At 40.6% G+C, this 14,515-nt stretch overlaps 1 protein-coding gene across 1 annotated transcript in view; it reads left to right on the top strand.

Moving 5' to 3' along the window:
- The window catches only part of LOC309554105 (nuclear receptor ROR-alpha A-like), a gene marked incomplete at its 5' end in the record, with an annotated part of 701,167 nt that overhangs the window by 654,593 nt on the left and 32,059 nt on the right, over positions 1 to 14,515 (top strand). Inside the window, 2 exon segments of the mRNA XM_082255651.1 lie at positions 5,932 to 6,073; positions 12,814 to 13,203. Of these exon segments, the coding sequence (XP_082111777.1) occupies positions 5,932 to 6,073; positions 12,814 to 13,203 (532 nt within the window).

Below are 14,515 nucleotides of genomic sequence, written 5' to 3' on the forward strand. Positions count from 1 at the left end.
CCGTAATCTGCAGCAAGCGGTGCCCCCTCTGGCCACTCCTTCCCTCCTCTCACTGCACTAGACTGGGTAAATGACGTTATCCCGCTGAGTATCGCTGTGTTTCATCGGCATGGAAACACAGTGAGACCCAGGGTCAACGTGCATTCCGGCAATGACGTCCTGCTACATGCCCACCATTTATGTGAGCCATTAAGTGACCTGCAATTCAGATGTCGGGAATCATACGATCACCACATTTCTACAGAAATATACCTGGCGTTTATTGCAAGGTAACCATTCTCCGTTTAATTTTTTCACACTATTTACCTTTACAACCACTTTTTAAAGTTGTTAAAAAAGGTATAACCCTCCCTTACTCCAAAATGGGGGGAGGTTTGCCTACAATTTACTTAAATAAATAAATATTCCCTTTTTGGAATTTAAGTTAAGGTCAATGTAATTGTAAGTTACCTTAAATTCTAGAAGAAAAACTTTCTTAGAAGCAAGATTATGATATTTGCAAGATTGCTGCTCCAGTCCTTTGGTATTTCCCCCCCCCCCCCCCCCCCAAAAAAAAAAAAACTACTCCACTAGTTTTCTTGGTTATCATTAGCTTCCGTTTTGAGGCAAAAACTTGCAGATGAGCTTGCCTTGTATAAAACATTTTAGTGCCAATTCACACTGCAGTGCAGAGTGGAAGGAGCAACTCGCCATTCTGGTCGCTCTGGGTTACCAGCTACACTAGGGGGCAGTGTGGTGCGATATTCATTATTTTTTTTTTATTATTATTTTGTTTTGTATGAGCTTTACTTGAACAAAACATTTACCCGCTGCAGCGTCTGGCAGTACGCTTCTGGACATTGCAGTGTGTTTCGGGGCTTGTGTGCTGCAATAAAATTCAGCATGTCTGAATGGGACACGTGGGGGAAACCATTGTTTCCGATCTGTCACCGCACATATTGTGAATTGGCCCTTATGGTTTTACTGCAGTGCTTGCCGTCTTCTAATTTGGATGTAGTGGCTGCTATAAAGAGCCAGTTTATTTTATGGTAATGGCTTAATTTAATGTTTCAGCATCAGGTGATACTCTAGGTAAAATTTATAGTAATGGGCTGGGGGGGGGGGGGCACTTTCTATGCAAAGGGGACACAAGCAGAAAAGGAATTCAAGTTAAACTGGGTTATAATGGATATTCAATTTGATGATGTTAAAACGAAGAGCAATGTTCTGATTTATTGATTTTTGTATTTTCTGTGTAAGCTTTTCCCCAAATGATTTATTCAGTTGATTAGGTTTAATTTTCAATGAGCTCTGTAAGAGCGAGTAAAAAATGATAGGTACGGGACACAGATTTAAAAGAAAAGTCCACCTTTCTGTTGAACCATATTTATGAAACGTGGTCAAAGTCTACGTCCCACACCCTCTTACAGAATCTCAGGGGTTCTTCTCCCTGCTGTCTCCTGTCAATATTTGAATTTGGCAAAGCTCTGTGAATAATTAGACTACACGTCCCATCTTCCCCTGAGGTAGAGGGACTTCTTTTTATCATGGGAACACAACTTCGTTGATCACCACACCCCTGGGCCATTGTGACTTCTTCCAGCTCCATAGCTGAAGGTCCATTCCTCAAAGCAGGTGGAATCGCCTGCGGGATCTTGTGCATCGAGTTTGTGATCCACTGGTCAGGGTTGCAATGCTTTGCAGGTTTATAAAAAATAATTGCGCAGTTTTGTTGTTAATCAGTATTGGTGTATTTATTATTTTTAGCACAGTGTGCACCTTGACATGTTGCTAATAGTAGGCATCAAGGTATTTAAAAAGCTTGCCCTTGTTATGTTTGGGACAGTTGTTACGGCTCCTATTGAGTTTGACAACAGATGTAAAGCCTTCGTGGGAAATGTTGCTGTTTTCATGCTTAGTCTGGCTAGCCTCTCAGCAGGAATAGTTGTTTTCATTGACTGAATAAATTGCTTATCCTCTTATCATCCATTATTGGCATGTGCATATTCACATGACACTCGGGCTGACAAGAATGATCTATACCTTCAGAAGTCTCTGGTACTGAACTTTGTCTGTGTGCGTATCCACCGAGAACAAGCCTAGTCCTCATGGTCATCAGAAGTGAGGAAAGCCGTCAGAAAAAGGCCTACATTTTAATTGTTGGTCCTATTTGAGAGATTAATGAGGCAGAGGATCCTGCCACAGCCAGCCATAAATCACCGAGCTTTCAGAGAGTCTCCTTGTCACCCACCAGAGCGGAGTCTTCTCAGCATGGCCGCTGGTACAGGGAGGCTGGCAGCTGGCAGCTGCTTCCTTGTAATTAAACAGCCAATGAGCAGCTAATTAAGACATATGTGTATACAGGAGTAAAAATGAGTATGGTAATGAATTGAAGAAATCTATTCATTAGGCAGGAATTGTCAGAAGACTACAGACTGGCCAGATTTATCCAGGCCTCGTGTTCTCAGGTTGGGTTTGTGGGACTAACGTACGCAGAGGGAGGAGGTAGCATGACTACAAAAACTAATTTAGAAAATCACGGTCCTAGAGTTCTAAGTCAACTATGTAGCTGTACGGAGAAGCTGGTCACCTTATGTACACACGTTGAGTAACACTAAAACCATTTTTTTTTTTCATTTTAAACTAATTGGAGTATTAAAAGGGATTGCTGTATGCCTTGATGTGTAGGATTGCTGTTTGTCTTGAGGTTTAACACTGTATATGAAATATGCATTGCTGTCTTTAAAGCTAAGCCCTGGCCACAAAAACTTTAGTTCAATTATGTTCCTCAATAGCTAATCGAACACCAGATTTTTTCTTTAAAAGTAGCAGCGATCGTATCACTATGCTGTGTATAACCTGTGCAGAGATCCAGCAGCTCCATCCACTACAGGCTGCCTGCAAACGCCTAAAGGAGGGGGCAGATACAAGGCCATCATCCCCAATGAAGTTCCTGCAAAGGGGCAAAGTTCTTCTTGTTTTTTGTTTTTTTTTATTCTAGATTACTGCACAAAAAAAAAAATGTGGTGTATGTGTGTATGTGTGTGTGTGTGTGTATATATATATATATATATATTAAATAAATAAATTAATGTATGTATATGGCTGTGTTTTTCTTAAAGCAGTAGTAACCCCCTAAAAAAAAAATACTTCCCCCCAACAAGTTAAGAGCATAATGTGCTAGTATGCATTGCAAAAGACTTGCCTTAAACGAAGTGCGCTGTCACCACTGATTGGGCAACCATCTTCATTTGGCTGAGCTGCGATGACGTCATCCCATGGCACAGCTCTCTCAATGAATGGCAGTCCATCCATTGAGAGCCGATGTAGTCACTGGCTTCTTCTAAAATAAATATCTCCTAAATCGTGCAGGTTTAGGAGATCTCTACTGTACTGAATAGGTAAGCCTTATTATAGGGTTACCTGTAAGTATGAATAAAAAAGCAGACTGCACTACTGTTTTAGTATAGTGGTTCCTTATGATCGTTGGCTCCACCTAGTGGCCATAATGCTGTAACTTTTTTTTTAAAGTGACTAAATGACCACCTTGTAAAAGAACCCATTCAGTTTCATATAGAAACAAAAGGCAAAACATTCGTGTATAGATATAAAAAAGGAGAAAAAAGTTTTTTTTCTTTTTTTTTTTTTTTATAAGTGATCACATTCCCCCTTCAGCTGCATAAGAGCTGGGGGGGGGGGGAGTGAAGCAACAGCACACTAAGCATCCCAGTAAAAGGTGAAAGGCTGCCAGGGGTGTCAATGACAAGATTATTGGTGGAGAGCAGGTTGAGTTCCCATCATAGCTATAGAACTGACTATGGTGTGCTCTTCTGCTTAGTGTGGTTAGTTTGTAAGCAGAGGGACAGACAGGAACACCAGGAATTTCACACAAAGGAAGCAATACAAAAAGAACGGGATACTTTCTCCTACAAGTACATGGTACAGCAGGCACGTATCAGGAATATGAAATGTTGGGGTAACAAAAACTTTAATGCCTCCATCAGAAAAAAATCCTGGATTATGGCCATTGGATGGAGCTGATGACCATAGGAAATCACTGTATTCATAAAGGATGAGAAAATGATTCTCATTTGTCCAACAAATTTTAAATAGACCCTTCTGATTCAAGTAAAAATACACATTTAAACAATATTTGTATATCCCTGAGTTAAGCTTTATATATAACTTATCCGTTTTATCCTGCTGAACTCTTCAGCTGGGCTCTTGCTTGACTGGTACTTGCATGGGAACTACATGGGGACAACATGTAAATGTTGCTCTTGGGGTTTCTTTGAGAAAGGTGGAGATGGAGATGGCTGTGAATTGTGATATTGCTCCTCATACAGAACAATGACCTAATAATGAAATAACCCTGAACCCAAATACTTTAGCTGTCCTGCTGATGCCATGCCCCCCGTACTTTGAGCCACCAGCTTGCAATGAGTATGCAGATCAGGAATTCTGACTGCATTCAATTCTTCCTTTTTGGTTTTGCATACTTGTTCCAGGTGAGTGCCTGACCTAGATTGGTAAGCCCAGAGAGAAATGGACAATTAGCATTTTTTTTTTAGAAGGAGTTCCACATTGCAAGGCTCTCAAAACAGATTTCCTTGATCATTCTCATTGGATGGGAATGCATTTTAGTCCCAGTGCAGGGTGATAGGCCTGCCATTTGCTTATAATTGAAATGGACTAAATCCTATTTAATTTATACATAAACGACCTAGAGGATGGAATAAATAGCTCAATCTCCATATTTGTAGACGATACTAAATTAAGCAGGGCAATAACATCTACGATGAATGTGGAAACCTTACAAGAAGACTTGAACAAAATAATGGGGTGGGGCATCCACATGGCAAATGAGGTTTAATGTTGTAAAATGTAAGGTTAATGCATTTAGATGCCAACCCAGGTTACTAGGGGGAGAGCCTTTGGGGGAATCTAAGATAGAAAAGAATGTGGGGGTCCTAGTAGACAAAAAGCCCAGCAATGGCATGCAATGCCAAGCTGCTGCAAGCAAATCCAACAGAATACTGGCATGTATTAAAAAGGGGATTCACTCCAGAGATAAAACGATAATTCTCCCACTCTACAAGACTCCGGCCGCATCTCGAGTATGACATCCAGTTCTGGGCACCGGTCTTCAGGAAGGATGTGCTGGAACTGGAGAGAGTCCAGAGAAGGGCAACAAAGCTAATTAGGGGAATGGAGGACATCAGCTATGAGGAAAGACTACAAGCACTGAACCTATTCTCTCTGGAGAAGAGACGCTTGAGAAGGGATATGATATCAATGTACAAATAGCCCCCCATAGCATAGGGAACAAACTATTCAGCGAAAGGGCATATAAAAGGACTCGCAGGCATTCGTTAAAATTGGAAGAAAAGCGGTTTAACCTAAAATCGCGTTAAGGGTTCTATACCCTCAGAGTGGTAAGGATGTGGAACTTTCTTCCACAAGCAGCGGTGTCAGCAGGGAGCATCGATAGTTAAAAAAAAAAAAAAAACTATTAGATGGGCATCTTAACAACCACAACATAGAGAGGTATACAATGTACTATTGACATAAACAATTATACATACACACATCATAGGTTGAACTGGATGGACTGATGTCTTTTTTTCAACCTCGCAAACTATGTAACTAAAGAAGAGGGGAACTTGTTTTAAATAATGGGAATTACCTGCTCTTAAAACATTGGTCAAAGCAGGCTGAAGGATGCCTCAAATGTATTTTCCCCAGCATCCGGCAGTAGCACCACCAATTTTTGTGGTGCAGTAAAAAGGAATAGGAGAAAATGACATGGAGTTATGAGAGCAGGCCTTTCGGGACACTTCGATATAAGGCCCAGCATCCTAATTGGTATAGCATTTTGTATTAATAGGTTTGTGTAAATTTAGTGTAAAGTTTTTTGTATGTAAACTTTTTACCATTCTGCTTTGTTCACAGGGTTTCTTCAGACGCAGCCAGCAGAGTAACGCTACATATTCCTGTCCACGGCAAAAGAATTGTTTGATCGACAGGACGAGTAGGAACCGCTGCCAGCACTGTCGGCTGCAGAAATGCCTTGCTGTGGGCATGTCACGTGATGGTAAGAACCGTCCTCTCCCTACAACCTTATTCTACAACATCAGTATTTATTCTATAACCTCAGTAATTAACTATCTTACATGGTTGAATGTGGAAGCTGAAACTTTATTAGAGCCCTGTAAAATCCCTGCGTGATTGCAGCTTCCCTGTCCAGTAAGGCCTCAAGCACACTAGGCTCTTCTTAATGCTTTTCTCCTGACGGGAGAAACGCAACATTCAAAACTATTTTTCAAGAGTGTTTAGGTGTGTTTAGACACATTCAGGCACATCAAGTATTTGGGTATTTTATTCATTTAATTGGCCAGAATTTTAATTTTATTTCTAGCGCTGGAGTGTTTATTAATTTCAATGGCTAAACATGCGCGTTTAGGCGCGTTGGGTGTTTTTCTTTCTGCCCAAATGTTCCTCTCCTGAACGCCATTTGTGCATGGACACATAGGCTGATATAGGGGGATGTTTAAGGGCAGAAAAAAAAAGTCAAATACCTGTAAAATGTGCATGAGGCCTATCAAGGAAGGATTTTCACCTCCAATAGATTCCTGGCAAACATAAAGTATAAAGGCAAAACCTCCTTTTTTTTTTTTTTTTTTTTTTTTTTTTTGGGATAGAGTTGAGATGGATTAGAAAGCTTAACAGTTTTTATTGCAGTCTGTGCCATCATTAGGAGATAGAGCCGGTTCACACTAATCCGACTCAAAGTCGCAGCACGACTTCATCGCGGCTTGCAAACGACTTCTCAGAAGTCAATACAAGTCACTTGAACAGTCGCCTGACAAGTCAGAGTAGTGTGAACCGGCTCTGATCCTCTCTATTTTTCACTATAATCATTGAAAGTGAAAAGAAATCCTAAATTTTGGGTTTTCCCCAAAAAAAGTAATAAAGGGAAAATCTTCCAATGGGGACACTAGTTCAGGTGAGCTTGGGGGCCCCAAGGAATTCCTTTAATTTTCAGGGATTTCCTCTCACTTCCTGTTTGGCTATGGGACAGGAAGGGGGAGGAAATCTCTGCAGTGGGACACAGATGGCAAAAACTATCTGACAGGGGATATAACCCCTTATAACTTTATCCAAAAAAAAATGGCCTATAGTTCTTCTTTAAGTCAAACTTCCATCTTGCTTTTGTCTGAAGGGCTTGGAAACCTGTATGAAGAAGTAAGTAATCTACCTCGCTCTAAAAAAATATTGGTTCCCTCACTGTCCTCCTGATTAGAGCCCATAACCTGGAACAAATATGCAGATCTAGAGTACTGACTTTTCTGATCTACAGGCTTGTGCCAGGTCAGGGACTACACTCTATAAGAAAATCGGGGGAAAACTGATTGGTTAGAGGAACAATCGTACGATTTTCTGACAGCCGGCTCCGACCTCCCTAACAAATTTCCAAAGGAAAAAAACTTAAAATTTTTCTCGTACATGAACAAAATTACCGATTTTTGTTTAATATGTAACCTTTTCGTACGAAAAAAAACCTGAAGCAAAAGACTGATCAGAAATGTGGATCAACAAAAAAAAAAGACTGTCGTGTGGGAATTTTCGTACATGCTTTCCTTATTCTGTTCCGACTTGCTGTGAAACAACGAGGAATATCGGACGATCGTTCACCCATTTTTCTTACAGTGTGAACCACCCTTTAAATCATGAGACCTGAGGCTGCCAGACAACTAGTACTTTTCAGAAGGCGCTCCAGAGCTGAATCCTCTATTTTCTTGGCACAGGTTTCCTTGTGGTCTAAATCAAAAAATATACCTACTTCCGTTGGAAATCATCATGTTTTCCTGCAGTGCTATCAGTGCAAGGTTGATATCCAAGTATCTACAGTATGTACACATCTGTGTCTCCTGAAAACCCAGGACCTTTACCTGGGGGTGCCCCTTTGTTACTAAAACAAATGGACAGGTTTTTGAGAAAGTTAGGAGACTGAGCCAAAAAATAGGAGCCCATAATTTTAATGAGCAATTACTATGTGTGCTGCAAACCTACGCTCATATGTATAATATTTAGCATATTCAGAATGATTAACGTATATTTCAGGTACATTAAATATTTGTACACATTGTACTCATGTATTGGATGATTCTTTGTCTTGTTACTACTCTAATGCCAAGTAACTCTCAGGATTTGCCTTCCTAATACTCAAGCAACAAATGATATCCAACCTAAAGTTTAATCTATTCACATCACATAGCTATACTGTGCACATTATAACCAGATGTTACCCATGACATCCCAAGTATTAACTAACGTACCTTGAAGGAACCTGCAAGACATATGGTAGCTGCCATTGCTGATTTGTGGAGGGCAGGCTGAAGGGCTGTCTTCCTAATTCTGGGTCATTAATTAGCCAGTCATTGCTCTGGAACAAGTATGCAGAATGGTACTTAAGACTTTTCCACCTTCACTTGTGGCATGCATTTGCTAGGTTAGTGACTCAGTAGGTAGTAAGTCTGTCTCTAGCACCTTTAGAGACTGTTATCGGATAGGTTTCTATCTTTACATGTTCATTTTAAGCCCCTTAATCCACACAGTATAATTCTGGCAATAAACCTCCTGGATTTCAGCTGATTCCTACTGAATCATTCAAAATTCAAGCTGTGGTGGCCCTGTTGGCACCACTCAGCTTGATCAACCTTGATTAACAAAATCTAAGAAGTCAGGGCTAGGTGGAAAATTGTTGGAGTGTCTGCATCCTTTCAGGTGCAGTCACTGTTTGGGTGTTCAAATAGCAGTTGTCTAAATACAATAGCTAGTTGGGGCAATTCTTCCATTAACACTGTTTAGCTTCAATGGAGAGCATGAATGGCAATGAAGGCGTGAAATCCGCCCATGTGGGATTTAATTTTGTCTGATTCCTGCTGAATCAGCCAAAATACAAACCGAGCGTGGCCCTGTTGCTACCACCTGGCTTGACAAACTGCAATCTGAAAGTTGAAGGAGACTGGTGGAAAATTCTCAGCCAAACAATAACTGCAGCCATTCATATCACCGTTCAGGTATTCTGACAGCTGTGGGAGCGGTGGCTTTCAGAAACAGTTGCCGGCAAGGATAATTCCTCTATCTACGCTCTTTAATGTAGCTAGGGGAATCTATTGATTTATTGAAATCTTATTGTATGTGGTTAACTGAATTCTTGTACAGCAATACACAGCTCTTCCATTATCCAGTCTAGCGACTGGAAGAACCAGCTATACACACAGTACAGCCTGGGGCACAAACCGTCAGTTCTTTTCACCGTCTAATACAAGAGAGCACAATTTCCTTTTTTTATCCACTGAGAATTTCAGTAGCTTGTCCACACCAGCACCGTGTATTTCATATGTATTGGCCTCCCACATGGTGTACGGCTTCAGCTGCCCACGTGTACAATGCATACAGTGTGTGATTCAAGTGCTTTTCTTACATTACATTTCACTCTCTCCTGCTACCTAGTGTATTGTGTGATTCAGGAAATGTGGAGGCTGCCATTGCTGATCTCTCTTCTAAAGGTTTTAGCTGCCTTACTGTCATACTGATCCAGTGAAGTCAGTAATTCTGGGGTTTGGGCTTGGAAAAATACACGCAGGTCAGGTGTCCTGTCTTTGCTCTGCCTTTAATGGATTCATATTTGATTGAGATGGTGACTACAAAAGTACTAATGACATTAACTAGATTATACCAGTTTCAGGGACGACTAACCACCTCTGTAAACCAAAACGTATAGAAGATATAAAGAATACCTCTAGAAAATTGGGGACTTTAAAGGAAGTGGCGCCGTCAAGATGAGCAAGTACATAAGTGTTTTTTAAAAATTTTTTTTTTTTAAATAAACATAGTAAAAATAGTCTACAAATAGACATAAAACATATATGCAGCTAGAAGGCAGCGCAGCTTAAACTGTAGTACATTGACAGTGATATCTGTAGGCACAAAAAGGTCCAACGCATTTCGCAGAACATTCTGCTTCTTCAGGGAACTTGGTTATGTATCTACATTTATTGTAAAAATAGGAAGCAACATATTATACATTGTTACATATACGGCAAGTGCAAATCCTAAACGATCAAGTAGTTATAGACAGGATAAAACCGTGCTCACCAAAATTTTCCACAATGTGTTTGTCTCCAGACAGCGTCCCGTAACCCCGGCTATTTGACCAGGGGTCAGGTGTGAAAGACACAGGACCGTATCTAGCAAGTTAAACAGGCCACAATTATTTCCGGGCAACTGAAATACAAATTACTTCAAAAAATCAGGGTGGAGCCATACTTGAAGACCTTGCATATCATAGCATAGTTACTGAATCAGTAAACACATCAACTAAACCCATACGGATACAGAAAACCCGCCCAAACATATCTCACCAAAAATACCAATGGCCACCACATGATCAAACACATCCACCCCACCACATCATCCATTCAGAGCACCTGAACCATGAGGCTGGATCCTAACGCATGCAGCGCTATCTCCGGCTGAAGGGAGAACTCCAGCCGGGTATGGATGGCTAGGAGAAAGACACCTCATCCAGACTGGGCGCCCGAGTGTCATTCTCCTAGCCATCCATACCTGGCTGGAGTTCTCCCTTCAGCCTGAGATAGCGCTGCGTGCGTTAGGATGCAGCCTCATGGTTCAGGTGCTCTGAATGGATGATGTGGTGGGGTGGATGTTTGTTTGATCATGTGGTGGCCATTGGTATTTTTGGTGAGATATGTTTGGGTGGGCTTGTCTGTATCTGTGTGGGTTTAGTTCATATGTGTTTTGTTATGGGATGTGTGGGGGACTGTCTAGGCATAATTGATTCAGTATCTATGCTATGATATTCAAGGTCTTCAAGTATGGCAACACCCTGATTTTTTGAAGTAGTTTGTATTTCAGTTGCCCGGATATAATTGTGGCCTATTTGAACCTGCTAGATACGGTCCAGTGTCTTTCAGACCTGACCCAGGTATAGGTCTTTGAATGCACAAAGATGGCAGTGTGTTCTGTAACAGTAGTCTGCCCAATTTCCTCAGTGTTTACAATGTGTTCTACACGAGCAGGAAGGCTGTTTTCCTGTTACCAGGCAATGTTACTACAGCGACTGGGGTATGTCCAGTACTGATTGAGAGCTTCCAAGCAGACACAGCATCTCTAGTGCTTCTGGAAATTGTATTTATTGCCATCAGAGTAAAAGGGTTAAATAGCATGGTGGGGAGATTAATTATGTGCAACAACTTGTAGCTGCTTTTTTAGAAATCCTCTTCCCTTGTTCTTGCAATAATTGGTCATTTAACAGCTACAATTCTACTGGTTGTTATAGGCTGTAGCAGTAAATCACAGTTCATTCAGTGTCTGTAATTAAAGAAAGCTATTACTGTGAAGAATGGGTTCTCGAGGCCAATTCTTCAAGGTTCTATTCAGGAGAAAGTACTGACCAGAGTTCATACCCAAATGAATACATACACAATTGTAAACCATATGATAATTTTCCAGATCCATCACATTGGCTTAACCTCTGTAACATTTTGTCTTTCTTTGCCACGGTTAGTAGGGGACAGGACCATATTCTAACTAGGGATAAGCAAAATCTGCCCGGGTTTAATTCCTGGTCACAGAATGTCCTCAGGGTTGAAAGTCTTAACATTTTCCTGAACCCCGTTGTAGCCTGTACGGTTAAATCTTGATATTCAATCCATTTCTGGAGCTAGTAAACTATTGTTAAAAAGAGGCACTGACATGTACCAATGTGAAAATTTAAAAAAAAACCTACAGTAGGGAGGGTGGCTTTCCTGTGGCTTTGAGGGCTGCATTAAAGGTTTTGACCTAGGGGCCTAGGAAGCTAAAGCTGGATACACACTATCCAACTTTTGTGGTTAGATTTCCTTCAGATTTACCTTTTCTATGTAGTGCAAGGGCCTGCCAGATTGCATACAAATTGAAAGTGTTTAGGTTTGACCTCATATTATATGGTTTTGGTAAGTCTAAAGGAAAAAGTCTTCAGAAAATATATTATAGTGTGTATGGCCCATTACATTCAGCAGCACCCCAATCTAATCCATTCTATTAAAAAAAACAAAAAAAAAAAGTATGAGCAGAACTTTACTCCTGGTTAAGAGTCTCTCTTCTTCTTCCTTTTTCTATATATAATGCTTCAATGAAGCTCAGTCCATCTTTCTCAATCCATGAGATGGACGGAGTTTCATCAAAATGTTGACCATAAAAAAGCTGCAGTTTTTCTCTACCTCTTCTGCAAGACCAGTGAGTGCCTGTATACAAATTTTGGATTTGGATGGATCTCTTTGTTGGTGCGAACCTGGGCATTTTTTCACAAACCACATTGAGCGCCATATTTGGAGTTTTTAGCTTAAACCTGAATTCCAGGCAAAACCGCTTTAAGCAAAGCAGTTGCGGTAAACCTGGTAAACATATGGCATGCCTAAAACTGACAGCAAATGGTATATATGAAGCATTGATGTGCAAAAGCTGATATTTATAGAATTATAAAAAGGAAAAATATATTACAGAATTTTATATTTTTAAACCTACATACGATAAATGAAAATAAATGCAAAGCACTATATTGTAAAAATATATTTTAGAACGGGATTGCCCTGGTGATATTGCATACTTCCTTGTAGTACGTACTCTGGCACTAGATGTGGATCAGTGCAATAGTGGGCATTTTTCTAAAAAAGGAATGTAAAAAGCTTTGTGTGTTATTCCACTAATCGGACTCAACTCCTTTTTTTTTTTTTTTCACATCCTTATTGCTTTTTACCCCCCCAGCTGTAAAGTTTGGTCGCATGTCTAAAAAGCAGAGAGACAGCTTATATGCGGAAGTGCAGAAACATCGCATGCAGCAGCAGCGGGATCACCAGCAGCAGCCAGGGGAGGCAGAGCCACTAACTCCTGCGGGATATGGTCTGACACCCAATGGACTCACAGAACTGAGAGATGACCTGGGAGGATACATGGAAGGGCACACACCTGATGAAGGCAAGACGGAGTCAGCAGTGAGCAGCTTCTACCTAGATATCCAGCCATCCCCAGATCAGTCTGGCTTGGATGTCAATGGGATCAAACCTGAACCGGACTATACACCTGCCTCGTCCTTCTTCCCATACTGCTCATTTACTAACGGAGAGGCCTCCCCAACTATATCTATGGCAGAACTTGGTAAGTTGCACTAGAAATAACTGTTGGATTGATGCCTATATGTGAAATGTCATCCTGTTTTAAACTCTATTCTATAGCCCTTGGCCTTGTGCCTTGGATGCTGTCAAGAATGGAAATTATATTTAGGGTGACAATGTGGTGAAGGGAAAAAAAAAAGCATTTTTGGAACACTGTCTGTTTTTGTAATTGGTTTGATTAGGATTCTCAAGAGCCTGGACATTTGGCAGCTCACGTTCATCCATATATTACTGAACATTTATGAAGAATAATGTGAAAATAAATGCTGCTTCTACATAGAAAGGAGAAAAGTCAAGTCACAAATGAGCAGCTGTAGTTTGAGTGACCTGTCTTTTCTATAGATAGATTGACTGATTTGTGAGATCAGTTACATTTGACACTGACATACAATACACAAGAACTGGCTCCAAATTATCAATAAATGAATAAAAGTGATCTATGCAGTTGTGACCAGAAGAGCAACAAATCAGCGTCAAGGCTCTCTGTAAAGTTGCAACGTTATGGGTACATTTTGGGGCAACTCTTCAGTTTAGATCCGACAGCACATGTGCATCCAAGCAGAGGGTGAGATTAATATTTTTTTTAGGGAACTTCAATGAGTGTGATATCCTGAGGGCGGATTCCTTGTTTTACAGGCTCTATGGAGGGCTCCAGCCGAGATTGAGCTTTGATTGTTGCTGACCCTTTGCCGTGGGAAATCTGTGTATGGTGGGAGTTGCCATCGTTATATAAAAACCCTCCTGGATGGTTAAAGGACCTGGCTGGGTATAAGCCACAAGTGTTATCGACCTTCCGCAATAGAGGGTCCATATTAGCTTGTAAGCAAGGATTTTACACGGTGGAGGTCGCACTTCATTTGGGTGTTGGATGGAGTCCGTATCATTAGAAGGACTTCTATCATCCTAAGTCACACTGGTGGTTCAGCATTCATTTATAATTGCCTAGTAGTCATTTTATATTTGGAATTCTTTTTTTTTTTCTTCGATTTAATTTATTAAAATTTGTTTCAGCGCAGCTCTATAACTGTTAGTAATGTGTTTTTAATTAGTTCGCAAGCTTTTTTTATTCCTTAAAATGTGTTTGAAGCCTTTTTCTTTTGTTTTTGCAAACCTGTTATGTCTGGAAACTTATCCGTGACATTTTGCTTACACTTACAATAAAATCATCATTGTGTTGGCAATATTTTTTTAAAAGGACCACATAGATTTTGTGTAAAGACTGTAAAAGGAAGACTCCTGCAAGAGTGAAGACCGAACAAGATGTTTTCTGTTATTTTGAAACTCTTCTTCTTTGG

Source organism: Pelophylax lessonae (genome assembly GCF_965119305.1).
Source record: "Pelophylax lessonae genome assembly, chromosome: 4".
NCBI classification, from domain to species: domain Eukaryota; kingdom Metazoa; phylum Chordata; class Amphibia; order Anura; family Ranidae; genus Pelophylax; species Pelophylax lessonae.